At 36.3% G+C, this 15,177-nt stretch overlaps 1 protein-coding gene across 1 annotated transcript; it reads left to right on the plus strand.

The window, feature by feature from the left end:
* The first annotated feature begins 923 nt into the window (after positions 1–923).
* Positions 924–13,333, plus strand: rbp3 (retinol binding protein 3). Its single transcript, XM_028793437.2, has 4 exons — positions 924–4,022; positions 4,624–4,814; positions 10,688–10,830; positions 12,457–13,333. Exons 1-4 carry the CDS (start codon positions 1,020–1,022, stop codon positions 12,783–12,785), a joined length of 3,666 nt encoding a protein of 1,221 aa, XP_028649270.1. The 5' UTR covers positions 924–1,019; the 3' UTR covers positions 12,786–13,333.
* The last annotated feature ends 1,844 nt before the right edge of the window (positions 13,334–15,177 follow it).

The raw sequence follows: 15,177 nt of genomic DNA on the forward strand, positions 1-15,177 counted from the left end.
CCACTATATGTAAAAATTGTAATATCAGTATGTATATTTTATACTTTAAACAAAGTTTTTTTTTCAAATTTATTGCAAAGAAAACCCATGCATGCAAGAATCTGTAAACATCAATTTGTGAATTGTTACACAGGTTTCAAATATACCACATCAAACATAAACATGCTGGAAGCATTTTTACCTGTGTTGCAGGAAAATCGAAAACTATCAATATAAGAATAAACCTGTAAATTATACATTCATCTATTTTCTGAGTCTGCTTTTTCATTACAGGGGCATGGGAGTTGGAGCCTATCCTTGGAATGTCTACACAGAAATAGTGCCATTCCATCACAGGGCACCGCCTAGCACCATTTATCTATAGTTCACATTTCTTTGGGATGAAGAAGAAAATCAGAGTATACAAATAAAATCTGCAAGGAGAAAATGTAGAATGTACACAGACAATAATAAGCTAGGAATAAAACAAAACCTAGAGCTATAACACAGAGGTTCTTACCACTGAAATGCTATGGCTTCTTTTTTGTAAAGCCTCATTGCTATACTTACATTTCTGGAATCTGAATGTTCTAGCATTTATAAAGGGTATTAAAATCTGAAAATTATATTACAGTAAGTTCAAAGCACATTAAAATTAAACATATAAGAACATCAAGAGATGTTACTACATTCAGATCTCTATTTTAAAAATCATTTTTAAGCGTCATAAAGTATTATAGCTTTTTCAAGAAAAGAGGATGAACATTTTTTTAATCCTCATTGAATTTAATTTAGGCATGAACATAAAATAAAATTCTTGCTAGTTTTTATTTTGGTTGTGTTTTTCTTTCTCTGTTTTGCAGACTCAAATGCACCCTTATTAATTAGATTAAGGGTTTAATTTAAATACAAGCTTCTTACCTCTTGAGACTTGCAAAGGGAGATCACTGCCATTTCTCTCTGCATCCTGCAGAATCAAGTTCACCTTATAATTACGCATCTTTTAGACAGAATTACTTTAAGCAAAAATTGAAATAATAATGGCAAGGGTTGTATATTTAGTGGTAGTTTTAATTTTTTTCACTAATGCTTTATCACAAGAAAATTTTCAACCAAATTTGGTGCTGGATATGGCAAATGTTCTGCTTGACAACTACTGTTTTCCTGAAAATTTGATTGGAATGAAAGAAGCAATAGAGCAAGCAATAAGAAATGGGGAGATTCTTCAGATATCAGAACCAGGTACACTAGCTGCTGTTTTGACAGCTGGCGTGCAAGATGCCCTAAATGACCCACGTTTGATTGTCTCCTATCACCCCACTGGCTCAGTCTTCTCACAGTCTTTGCCTTTAGCAGATTTGCCAGTGCAACAGCTCCTTCTTATGATTCATAATTCAGTCCATTATGAAATTCTGGAGGGAAACATAGGATACCTACGGATTGACCATATCATCGGAGAGGATGTTATTCAGAAAGTTGGTGCTTTGCTTGTCAAGGGCATCTGGAGTAACATAATGGGAACATCTTCTTTAATTCTGGACCTGCGCTACAGCACCACGGGACAAGTATCAGGAATCACTTATGTTGTATCTTACTTTTGTGAGACAGATCCTATTCATATTGACACCATTTACGATCACCCTTCTAACAGCACAAAAGAGATCTGGACATTGGCAAGTCTTCTGGGAGAAAGGTATGGAAAAGATAAAGATGTGATTGTTTTGACAAGCAGGTATACTGAAGGAGTGGCAGAAGATATTGCTTATATTTTGAAACATCTACACAGAGCCATCATTGTTGGTGAAAGAACAGCTGGTGGTTCATTAAACATAGACAAATTAAAAATAGGTGAATCCAATTTTTACATTACTGTCCCTGTTGCTAGATCCATCAGTCCCATTACTGGGCAGAGCTGGGAAGTAAATGGTGTGTTTCCTTGTGTTCCTACTCGTGCAGATGAAGCTCTTGATAAAGCCAAATCTATTTTATCTGTTAGGAGTGCCGTCCCTAAAGTAGTTCAAGCAGTTACAGAGATATTGAAAGGATACTACTCATTTACTGATCGAGTACCCACACTGCTTCAACATATTTCATTTACTGATTATTCTGCATTGACATCAGAAGAAGACCTTATTTCTAAACTTAATTATGAGCTGCAATCTGTGTCTGAAGACCCTCGACTAATAATAAAATTGACAGATGAGTCCCACTTAACAATAGAAGATAGTCCTACTGCTAATAATTTGCCGAATGACCTTGCACTCCTTCAAGCTTTGGTGGACACTGTGTTTAAAGTAAATATTTTAGCAGAAAATATCGGCTACCTCCGATTTGATGAATTTGCTGATGCTTCAGTGTTGGTCAAATTAGGACCACAAATAGTCAACAAAGTATGGGATCCTATTAAAAACACAGAGAACCTTATCATTGACATTCGTTATAACACTGGTGGTCCATCCACTGCTGTTCCACTTCTGCTCTCATATTTTCATGATCTGTCTCCTCCTGTTTATTTCTTTACAGTATACAACAGACTCACCAACAATACAACAGAATATTCCACAATCCCAAATTTACGAGGTCAGCCTTATGGATCAAAGCGTGGTGTGTATGTCCTTACAAGCCATCACACCACAACAGCTGCAGAAGAATTTGCGTACTTAATGCAGTCTCTAAGCAGAGCAACAGTCATTGGAGAAATAACCTCTGGAACTTTGTTACATTCGAGATCATTTCAAATAGAAGGAATCAATGCAGTCATTACAGTTCCAGTCATTAACTTCATTGATAACAATGGCGAATACTGGCTAGGAGGTGGAGTGGTTCCAGATGCAATAGTTTTAGCAGAAGAGGCTCTACATAAAGCTCTGGAGGTAATACATTTTCATGGTGATATCTACAAGTTAATTGAAAGTACAGCAAATCTTATGGAAGTGCATTATGCCATTCCAGAAGTCTCTGCTAAAATAAGTTCTGTGCTCCAAACAAAATGGTCAGATGGCTTATATCGGTCAGTAGTGGACTATGAATCCTTAGCATCTCAGTTAACTTCAGACCTACAGGAAACATCAGGTGATCATCGTTTGCTTGTGTTCTTCAGTGACATTGAACCAGAAGTACATGAAGATCAATCTTCGAAAGTTCCAAGCCCAGAAGAGCTAAACTATATTATTGAAGCCTTGTTTAAGACAGAAATTATGCCTGGCAATGTTGGATATCTGAGATTTGATATGATGGCAGAAGCAGAAATCATTAAAGCTGTAGGACCTCAGCTTATTAATCGTGTGTGGAACAAGCTTTTAAATACTGATATGTTGATCATTGATATGAGATATAATACGGCTGGGTACTCGACTGCCATTCCATTATTGTGCTCCTACTTCTTTGATGCTGAACCTATTCGTCACCTGTACACTATCTTTGACCGTTCCACTTCAGGCACCTCACCTATAATGACCATACCTCAGATTTTAGGTCAGAGGTACAGCCCAAAGAAAGACCTTTTTATTCTTACAAGCCACATGACAGGATCTGCTGCAGAGGCATTCACTAGAGCAATGAAAGATCTAGAAAGAGCTACAGTTATTGGGGAGCCTACTGTTGGAGGCTCTCTGTCTGTTGGAACATACAGAATAAATAACAGTAACTTGTATGTTTCAATTCCTAATCAAGTAGTCCTAAGTGCAATTACTGGAAAGGTATGGAGTGTATCTGGAGTTGAACCACACATCATAGTCCAGGCAAATGATGCAATGAGTTTAGTCCATCGAATTGTTAACTTTCGCCTTCGGATTTCTTCCATTTTGCAAAATGTGGGACAACTAGTTGCTGAAAATTATGCCTTTGACCAAATTTCAGCAGATATTTCAACAAAGTTAATATCACTTTATGAGAGTGGGAACTACAAAAAAATCAGTTCAGAAAGTGAGTTAGTAAAAAAACTCTCTAATGACTTGCAAGCGTTATCAGGAGATAAAAACCTAAAGGTTGCTTATGCACCAGAAAATTCAAAAGATCACATTCTAGCTGCTGCTCCTTTTCAGGTATGGTCCTTAAATTACTATACAAATTTTAAAGAAAGAGCAAAAATTAAGCATTTATTTATGTTTTTTATCCTTATTGTGAAATATAATTTATATATATTTAGATATTGTATTCCATTTTTATCAAGCATTTCTTGAGAATTGAAAATAAATGTGAAATAGCATTTTCTGTCCTGCTTCATAAGTTATAGGAGCCTACCCCAGCAGCGGCGGGCAGGGAAAAACTTTGACAGGGTACCTGTCCATCACAGAGACTACTCATGCATTCACTCATACAGGGCCAGTTTGGCACCATTAGTTAACCTAACTTGCATGTCTGTGGGGTTGTCCAAGGAAAATCAATTCACCAGGAGGGAAAAGCTACTAAAGAAAAATAAAGGGGAATGTACAGACTCAAAACAGTCAAAAACAAGCTGCAGGATATGAACCTAGGATGTTGGGTCCATGAGACAACAATAATTTCCATTACACCTCTATGCCTCCTGGATTTGTAAATGATTATCAGAAAGTACATTTTTTAACCGCAAAATTCTGAAAGGGTACGTAGGATGAAGAATAGTATGATTGTCTGAAATTTATCCACTTTTTGCTTTCTCTACAGATTCCTTCTCCTGAGGTATTTGCAGATCTTATCAAATTTTCTTTCCATACAGATGTGTTTGAAAACAATATTGGATATCTACGGTTTGACATGTTTGGGGAGTCTGAGTTAATTATTCAAGTTTCTGATTTGCTGGTAGAGCATGTATGGAAGAAAATAATAAACACAAATGCACTTATTCTTGATCTAAGGTATGTTGTTTTCATTTATGAACATAATCCCAGTTTAAATATTGTTTAATAACTTCTTTATTTGCTGTTTTGAAATTATTTTTTTTTATTAGAAGCACATAATAACATGCTATGAAATTAAAGTGACCTAAAAATCACCTGTTTACAATGGATTATACTTTCTTTAAATATCATCTTTTGGTGTTATGTAGGCTGAAATCAAAAATGATCAGATTTTTTTACCACCTTTAATGAGATCTTGGGACCAATAATATTTAGATGTAACTCATAATTTTTAGACAAAATCATATAAGTAAAATGCATTGTCACTGCAGTTTTATACAGTGTTATGCAAAAATTTAGACACCCTGAGACAATTACATATTTTTGTTGATTTTTGAAGTGAAGAGTATTAAATCTAACCCCTGAAACGAATGCACATGTAAGTACGGGTCTTTTGACAATGTTTAAAGAAAAAAAACAGGAATTTTGATTTGTGCAATAGATTAGGCACCCTACCACTGGTAAAGTTCCGGAATCTCATTAACTTGTTAGGCCTGAATTGACTCATTAGGACATGTAAACTAGGTAAACAGCTGTTATCATGAATGGTCTGCTGATAACAATTCCATTCTAGTTCCAGAGCTAGATAAATTCTGACTCATTAATGCTTTGGTGACACTGAATAACCAAAGTAAGCTAATTGATGCATACAATGTTGGGAAAGGTTAAAAAAGATATATCAAAGCAGTTCCTGGTTTGCAATTTTTACTACTAGGAATGTAATAAATAAATGGTATTTGAGAGGAACAGTGAAAGTCAAGAAAAGATCAAGAAGACCAATAAAAATTCTTCAAGAAGTGCATTTTTTTTTTTTTTTTTATTTATTTATTAATTTTTATTGTAATCATTCCATACAAATAGATCAATTTATAACCAAACAAAATTGAAGACAAATCAAACCCCACCCCTGAGAAGGAGAGCTTAGCCAAAGGAGAATTGCTTAGGGCTTTTTAATAAGGCAACAATAAACAAAAGAAAGGGAGAAATAAATATATATGTAAATAAGAGATGGAGAAGGGAATTAAATGAGGTAATAGTTATTTCTCTTATTCTAAAATAATATTGATTAGATCCTGCCAGGTTTTGAAAAAATTTTGTACAGATCCTCTAACTGAGAATTTGATTTTTTCCAATTTCAAATAATACAGTATAAAACATCGGTTTCCCACTGACTTATCAGAGGAGAGTTAGGATTCTTCCAATTTAACAGAATAAGTCTGCGTGCCAAAAGTGTAGTGAATGCAATCACCGTTTGCTTGTCCTCGTTTGCTTGTCCTTCTCCACTTCAAGTCCGTCTGGGAGAACACCGAACACAGCTATTAATGGGTTAGGAGGGATTGTGATACCAAGGCTGTCTGAAAGGCACTTAAAAATTTTGGTCCAAAATGATGTCAGTTTGGTGCAGGCCCAGAACACGTGACCCAGTGAGGCAGGAGCTTGGTTGCAGCGTTCGCAGGTTGGATCTTGCCCTGGAAACATTTTGGACAGTTTTAAGCGAGACAGATGAGCTTGATATATAATTTTCAGCTGAATAATTCTATGCTTTGTGCATATGGAGCTCGAGTGAATTCTCTGCTTTGCTACCTTCCACTCCTTTTCTGATATATAATAATAATAATTCATTACATTTATATAGTGCTTTTCTCAGTACTCAAAGCACTCTCCACACAGGGAGGAACCGAACCCACAATCTTCCACAGCCTCCTTACTGCAAAGCAGCAGCACTACCACTGCGCCACCTGTGAGGATATATTGATATATTGATTAAGAGATCTTCTTCCCAATGTCCTCTTGGATCTTTGAAAGATAGGGACTCTAATAGAGATTTTATATAATGTGGTAATGGAGTTTAATTCCTCGAAATTGAGCAGTATTTTTTCCAGCATTGTGGAGGGTGCAAGGTGGGGGAAATCGGGCAATTTCTGTTTAACAAAATTTCTAATTGAAGATAGTGAAAGAAATGTGTAGCTGGGAGGTGAATTTTGAATGTAATTGTTCAAAAGATGCAAATATGTTGTCTATATAAAGATCTCTGAGCATTTTAATCCCAAAACTTTTCCAGGTATTAAAAACTGGATATGTTTGCGAGGGTTGAAAGAGGTGGTTCTCTTGCAGAGGTGCCACAGATAAAAGATTTTCCATCTTAAAATGCTTTCTAAGTTGGTTCCATATTCTGAGTGAGTAAGGCACAATTGGGTTATTAGTATATTTGAGATAACTTGCATTTATTGGAGAGCAGAGCAGGGAGTATAAAGAAGTACTACAGGATTTTACTTCTATTGCGGACCAAGCCTGTGTATGTTCATTTTTTTGTGTCCAGGTTTTTATGGCTTGTATTTCTGCTGCCCAGTAATAAAACTGAAAATTAATTCTTCCGGCTAGAGTGAGATGAAGGGTTGACCATCTATGCAAGTCTTGCTTAATTTTTTCCATACAGACTGCAAAATTTTGTTGATAAAGAGCTTTATGTTTACTTGTGATATTTACCCCTGGTATTTAAACTGATCTGCTATGGTAAAAGGTAGGGTGTCCAATCTAATATTATATGCTTGTGAATTCACTGGAAAGAGTATACTTTTATTCAGATTAATTTTAAGACCAGATATCTTTTGAAATTCTGTTAGTGCTGTTAAAACAGCAGGGACAGTGTTTTCTGGGTCTGATATATATAAAACCATATCATCTGCATGTAGAGAAATTTTTTGTTCCAGTCCTTCTCTGACAATCCCCTTTATCTGAAAAGAATTTCGGCAGTGAGCCACCAGTGGTTCAATGGCAATTGCAAACAGCAGTGACGACAAGGGACATCCTTGTCTGGTGCCACATTCTAGTTTAAAGTCGTCTGAGCAAATGTTATTAATACAAACTGAAGCTTCTGGATTGGTATACAGTAGTTTGATCCATGCACAAATATTCGGGCCAGACACAAATTTCTCCAATGGAGTGAAAAGGTAATTCCATTCAATCATATCAAATGCTTTTTCTGCGTCTAATGATAGTAGTATCTCTGGGGTGTTTGATTTTGCTGGTGAATATATAACATTAAACAAGCGTCGGAGATTGGAAGATAGGTGTCGGCCTTTAATAAATCCAGTTTGATCCTGTGATATTACCGAAGGCAGCACTTTCTCCATCCTTCTACCTAGAATTTTTCAGAGTATCTTAACTTCATTATTCAGGAGTGAAATTGGTCTGTATGATGCACATTGTAACAAGTCCTTATTTTGTTTAGGAAAGACGGTGATTAATGCTTGATGAAATGTTTGAGGTAGTATTTGGTTGTCTCTAGCTTCTGTAAATGTTGCCAATAAGAGGGGAGCTAGCTGAGTAGAGAATTTCTTATAAAATTCTACGGGATAACCATCAGGGCCTGCTGATTTCCCGCTTTGAAGTGACTTTATAGCATCTAGTAATTCTGTTAGCGTCAGAGGTTTATCCAGTTCCTCAGCACTTAAAGCATCTATTTGTGGTGTCTGTGATGTATCCAGAAATACATTAGATTGTGTGTTGTCTTCTTTGAGCTCAGTAGAATATAAGGATTTATAATAATCTCTAAATGCGTGCATTATATTTTTATGGTCAATAATTTCTTCTTCATTCGTGTTGGTGATTACTGGTATTGCATTGCGAACTTCTTGTTTGTGAATTTGTTGAGCTAAAAGCTTATTAGCTTTTTCTCTGTGTTCATAGTAATGAAGTGCATGTTTTTAAGTTAAAAGGTGAAACAAAACTCCCAAATTACTGCAAAGGATCTGCAGGAAGATTTAATTGACAATTTAGTTATAACAATGCTTGCATCAACAGAGTCTCCAAGCAAGAGTCAGAGGAGGAAGTGTTTTCTGTGACCTCATCAGAAAAGGCACTGTTTGACATATGCAAAGGATCACCTGGACAAGTTAGAGTCATTCAGGAGGCAACTGTTATAGACTGATGAAGAAAGAACATCTTGCCAACTATTAAACATGCGTGTGGATCCATTATGTTTTTTTGTGGTTGTTTGGAAGCCAGTGGCTCAGGGAGCATTGCACACATAATGAAGAATGGATTCAACTCAATATCAGAAAATTGTGGCTGCAAGTATCATGCAGTCCATCAAGAGGCTCAGGCCGAGAAAAGGAGAATGATCATCAATTTACCATGAACTATCACAAGAAATAAAAGCTGAAACTTTTGGAATGGTCCCCACAGTCCCTGGACCTGAAACCATTATTGAATATCTTTGCATAGATGTAAAGAGTATTGTGCATGCAAGAGAGCCTACAAATATTTCTGAACTTGAGGTAATCTGCAAGGAACGTTCCCATTTCTAGAAAAGAAATACTCACAACTGGATGGTCACTAGGTACTAAAAGACGAGGGTGCCCAAACATTTGCTCAAGTGACTACTACCACTACTGTTTTTTTCTATGTTTAAGTACATTAAATAAAATGTAACATTGTCTTAAAAACTGAGAAAATATGTGTGTTTAAATCTTATGTGTTGCAATGATTGAACTGAATACTTTTCATTTCAAAAATCAACAAAAGATGTAGTTGTCTTAGGAGTGCCCAAACATTTGCATAATGCTGTATATCAGAGAATAATTAATAATTGTCTAGTCCTCACCAAGTCACAAGATTATAGAAATCTGACCTCAAGTAACACAAAATGACAGACTTACTGTTTCATTCTTTATTCAACAAAAATATAAGTGAACATACAGAAACTAAATAGATAAACTTATGGAATAACTAGGAAAACAATGTAAAAGGCAAGAGAAGAACGCAGCCAAACATAAAGGTGTAAAGACTTTAAAGAGTGATTGAACATTGTACAGGTGCAAAGTGCCCATATAAATATGGGAGCTAATACACTTCAAGAGCCTCAGATGATTTCCAAGTAATTTATGCTTTTCAGCAACTGTAATGGGGAGATGTGGCCTGAGATTAACAGTATGTGGAAGGTGTGAGCAAATGCATGATGCTGGGAATACTTAAGGGTAAAGCATAACAATCAAGTGTTGACTGTAGACCAATTACACATCTAAAGAGCATAAAATAGATTTCAAATATAATAACTTTGCAAATATGCTCAACCTGTGAGTAAAGTAAAAGTAAACTCAGAATCACTATTTTTAATTTAGTAGACGAAAAGTATATGTGATTATGTTTATGAAGGCAGTCTTCTTCAGTTAATTTTTAAGCAAATCTGGAATTAACAAATCCATTATAATTCACTCACTATTGCAGGGATAGTTAATTTCAGTCTTGATAGCCATATGTTTACCTTCCTTTCATTGCAGAGATTTATAGTCAGTTCTTTGTGGTGTGTATGTTTTGCTGTAAACTGAATCCATGTAACTTGACATTCCTTTTAAGAGCATTTATTTATTTCAATGGCACTTTAAAGAATTCGATAAGCCTTTTGAGATATATGTATCATTAAGCATACATCCACTGGCAGAGAGTCTAATTTATTCCTGTTGACACCCGTGACTGCTTTTAAAAATTTGCTAAGAATAATAAAGTGAAAAGTCATTTGGAAGCTGATCATATTTGTGTTAGTAAATTAAGAATAATATGCATATTTTCTTACACTGGAGGTTTGTTCTCAGTCCAGTGACTAAGTCCTAATTAAGAGAAACAAGAGGTGTAGTAATACTCAAGCTGGAAATTAAGTTAATTAGATAGATAGATAGATAGATAGATAGATAGATAGATAGATAGATAGATAGATAGATAGATAGATAGATAGATAGATAGATAGATAGATAGATAGATAGATAGATAGATAGATAGATAGATAGATAGATGTAATTTAATGTTAATTAACTTTGCATTTCACATTGCAGATATAACATAGGAGGATCAACATCAGGAATTGCAGTGTTTGCCTCGTATTTCTTTGATGAAAACCAAAGAATTATTCTGGACAAAATTTACAACCAACCAAAAAACACAACCACAGAGCTATGGACTCTGGGTAAATTAAGAGGTTTGTTTTTTGAACTTCCTTTAACATCCAACTAATAATATGTTTTAACTTTTTTGTTATGATTCTATCCAATTCCAAGCAGAATTTGTGCATATGAAACTGCTAGCATTAATGCTATGTGGTAATATATATTTATAACTTAAGAGTCTTATTGAATGAGACTGTACTACCAGGGACCTCCACTGCTTGTACAGCTGCATCTGGCATCCCCAAATGCATCCTTTTACCCAGTGCTCTAATAAAGATCCAGGCAAACACCTGAATATTTTAATAAGCACCACATACATAGGCTAGAACACTGTTGCCACCTGTCAGACTGAGGCAACTCCTTCCCTGTGTCAATACTGTACATTCCTCAGCATTGTTCCATTTTAACTTACCCTGAATCTACCTAATCTTGGGGTTATTCCTTCTGCTCCCTGGTAGTACAGTAAAGGGGTCAGTAAACTTTGTTACATAATGGCTCAACTGCCATCTAGGGAAAACATTATTTGACATATTTGACATAATTTTAGGGCATGGCATTCCTAGGTAATGCCAGCTCAGGCCTACTTCCATGAAAACAAGTGTCTAAACCAGTGTGCTCCCCGTCAGGACTGTGATGGTCCGAATTGGCTCCATGGTCTCTGGCAGCTGGCACCCAGAATCATCGATAGTCATAGACTGAGGATGAGTCAGGCAAATGATGACACACACGCACACAGCAAGAGGTAGGTGCAAGTGCTTTGTGCTTTAATTTTCATTAAACAAATGAATCCATAAATTCAGTGAAAGTCTGTGAGTTAAACCCAATAAAAAATCCAATGATAAAATGGAATAAAACCATACAGTCATGGGGTAATTTTTCTTTCTTCAACCTGAGCTTAGTGAGTTTTTCACTCCATGTCTCCTCAACTGGTCACTCAGCTGGTGGAGACGCCAGCAGCTGCAGCTCTCACTTCTGGCTCTCACCCGTACTGTAATTCAGTGCCAGGCCATCTGCATGACTTGAAAATGTAGAATTCAGTCAGAGCAGGAAGCGGAGAGGGTGAAAAGGGAAACGTGAGTGAGAGGGCAGTATTGCGTAGGAGTCAGTGTGAGGGAGCAAAAGAAGATTAAGAAGGGACATGACTAAGTTTTTAAAATTATTAGAGGAATTAGTACAGTGGATTGAGATTGTTACCTTAAAATGACTTCAGCAAGAACACCAGGACACATTTGTAAACTTGTTAAGGGTTAATTTTGCACAAATGTTAGGAAGTTTTTATTTACAAAGTGAACCATAGACACATGGAATAAGCTGACCAAGTAATGAGGTAGACAGTAAGACTTTGGGACTTTCAAAACTAGACTTGATGTTACCAGATAGGACTGGCGAGCTATGTTGGGCTGAATGGCCTGTTCTCATCTTGAGTGTTCTAATGTTCTAAAGACAAAAGAAAGAGAATTTATCAAAGCCTCAGAGCATTGCATAATATATGCTTAAAAATAATCATTGAAAAGCATATACTCAGTAAAACATGAAACACAGGCGAATGCAAAAATCTCCAAAAGGAGCACTGCAATATCTGGTAGATCTAAAGTGTATGATGTTTCAATAAAAAACAGAGATACTTTTAATCTGTGCCATTTTTCTAATTCACACAGGTGAAAGATATGGTGTCAAGAAGGATGTGGTCATTTTGACAAGCAGTATGACAACAGGGGCTGCTGAAGAATTTGTCCATATTCTGAAGAAAGTGGGAAGGGCTCTGATAGTGGGTGAAACAACCAGTGGTGGTTGTCTCTCTTCACAAACATTCAATGTGGCCGGTACACAGTTCTATATAACTATTCCTACTAGCAGATCTGAAGGTTCTCCCGATGGGCCATCTTGGGAGGGTGTTGGAGTTACCCCTCATATTGAAGAGGCTGCCAGTCATGCACTGGAGAAAGCAAAAGAAATCCTCCAAAGTCATCTGCATGGTAGAACATGAATTATTTTAGATTAAGGCTTAAAATCAAGATAGAAAAAGATTATGTAATGTTTTTCCATTATTTGTCATAGACTATGATAGCATAGCTGTCTTAGAAGCATGTTAACTAAAAAAGAAATGCTATTTCATAATACCCACATACGTGACAGTCCATTGTAGGATAAAGTAGCTCTTATACTGAACAGAAGACATTAAGTTGGTTTCATATTAATTACTACATTTTTTTATCCATTTATCTTAGCTATCTTTATGTTATACAAAGTTATTGTGACATGTTGACCAAAAGAACATTTTGATAAACAAAATGTTTTAAAAAGGATATTCCTATACACTGTTGCATATTACTATTTATTCCACTTACATATGTAATATTGAATAAAATAATTAAAGTTATGGATTAACAAAGTGAAACAAAAATCGAAGGTCAAAAGAGAGAAATGTGTCTCTCAAAAAAATGAATTGTTCATTTTGAATTCCAGTAACTGTTTTCCTGTTTAAGGAGGAATATATTCTTATGCTTAAGAAAATAAATTGTGTCTGTTTGGAAAGTAGTCTATCCTGTAAATTCTTCCTATTGCTGGGGTAATAAGGGGTTTACTATGATAAAGTTTTTATTTGTTTCTTTGTGTGATTGTTTTTTAAAGAAGTCACAATGTACTTGTCTTTGAATATTTTAAAGTAATTTGTGGATTTAAGCCAGTATGTTTAATTAATTAATTTTCTCCATATAATAGCACCTGTCAAGCAGTGAGATATATTAGGCAGCAAGTAAACAGTCAGGTCTTGAAGGTCATGTGTTGGTAAAAGGCAAAATGGGCAAGCATAAGGATCTGAGTGACTCTGACAAGGGCCAAATTGTGATGGCTAGATGACTGAATCAGAGCATCTGGCAGGTCTTGTGGGGTCTTCCCAGTTTGCAATGGTTAGTACCTACTGAAAGTGATCCAAGGATGGACAACCGGCGAATCAGCGGCAGGGTCATGGGTTGTGCCCAAGGCTCATTGATAAGTGTGGGGATCAAAAAGTAGTCCATCTGGTCCAATTACACAGAAGAGCTACTGTAGCACAAATTTCTGAAAAACGTAATGCTGGCCATGAGGGAAAGGTGTCAGAACACACAGTGCATCACAGCTTGCTGCTTATGAGGCTACGTAGCAGCAGACCAGTCAGAGAACCCATGCTGATCCCTGTCTTCCACCAAAAGTACCTACAATGTGCAATGTGGGCATCAGAACTGGTCTGATGAATCACTTTTTCTTTTAGATCATGTGGACAGCCAGGTGTGAGTGTATAATTTACCTAGAGAAGAGATGACAGCAGGATGTACTATGGGAAGAAGGCAAGTCAGCAGAAGCAATGTGATGCTCTGGGCAATGTTATGCTGGGAAACCTTGGGTCCTGGCATTCATGTGAATGTTACTTTGATATGTATCCCCTACCTAAAGATTATGGCAACTCACATAAATCTCTTCATGGCAACAGTATTTCAAAATGGCAGCTGCTTCTATTAACAGGATAATTCACCCTGCAAAGGATTTGGTTTGAGGAACATGACAAAGAGTTCAAGGTGCTGACCTGCCCTCAACATTTCCAAGATTTCAATCTGATTGAGGATCTATGGGATGTGCTGGAAAGACAAATCCAATCCATGAAGCCTTGTTCATAATGGCACTCAGTTTTGTCTTCATTTTCTCCCCCACTACCATCTCCCATAACTGAGCCTGCCATTTTAATTAGCTTGTTGATTCATTGTGTTGTTAAAGAGCCAACACACAACAGCACAGAAAATCACACTGACCATCACAGAGTTGTAGAACATGTAAAGGATGTTACTACGCACATTTAAGGAACACAGTCTCCTCTGTGCTCAGTCTTTTTTTATAAAGTTCCTGTTTGTTCCAAGGCTATTCTTGTCATTGATGTGCATCTGCAAGTACTTTTAGCAGTACACCACCTCAACATCCACTCCCTAAATAGTGACCAGGTATAGAGCTTTTTTGGTGTGGCGAAAGTCAATAACTAGTTTCTGGTATTTGCTGTTGTTTAGTTCCAGGCCATTCTTTCTGCAGCAAGAAAGAAAGTTCTCCACCTGACTCCTATAGCCAGTCTCATTCCCCTTAACGATACACCCCATAAGCAGGTGACATGACCTGATGTTATTTTTATAGTCTGAGATGTACAGAGTTAAGAGAAAAGGAGACAGGACACCTGTATTAATGACAATAGACTGCTGTTTCAGTATAAACAACCACGAATTCCCTAAGCTCCCTGTTAATTTAAAGCACATGTAATGAACCTTTTTTTCATAATGACACAATCATTAATTAGATACTTCCATGCACAAATATCTAGAATTAATGTGTTTTTACAATTTAACAATTCCTTCAAACAC

Source organism: Erpetoichthys calabaricus, chromosome 2 (assembly GCF_900747795.2).
Source record: "Erpetoichthys calabaricus chromosome 2, fErpCal1.3, whole genome shotgun sequence".
NCBI lineage: Eukaryota > Metazoa > Chordata > Cladistia > Polypteriformes > Polypteridae > Erpetoichthys > Erpetoichthys calabaricus.

Coding starts and splice junctions, on each gene's coding strand:
- rbp3 (XM_028793437.2), top strand. CDS start 1,020: ATGGCAAGGGTTGTATATTTAGTGGTAGTTTTAATTTTTTTCACTAAT. Junction 4,815..10,687: donor GCACTTATTCTTGATCTAAG/GTATGTTGTTTT, acceptor TTCACATTGCAG/ATATAACATAGGAGGATCAA. Junction 10,831..12,456: donor GACTCTGGGTAAATTAAGAG/GTTTGTTTTTTG, acceptor TAATTCACACAG/GTGAAAGATATGGTGTCAAG.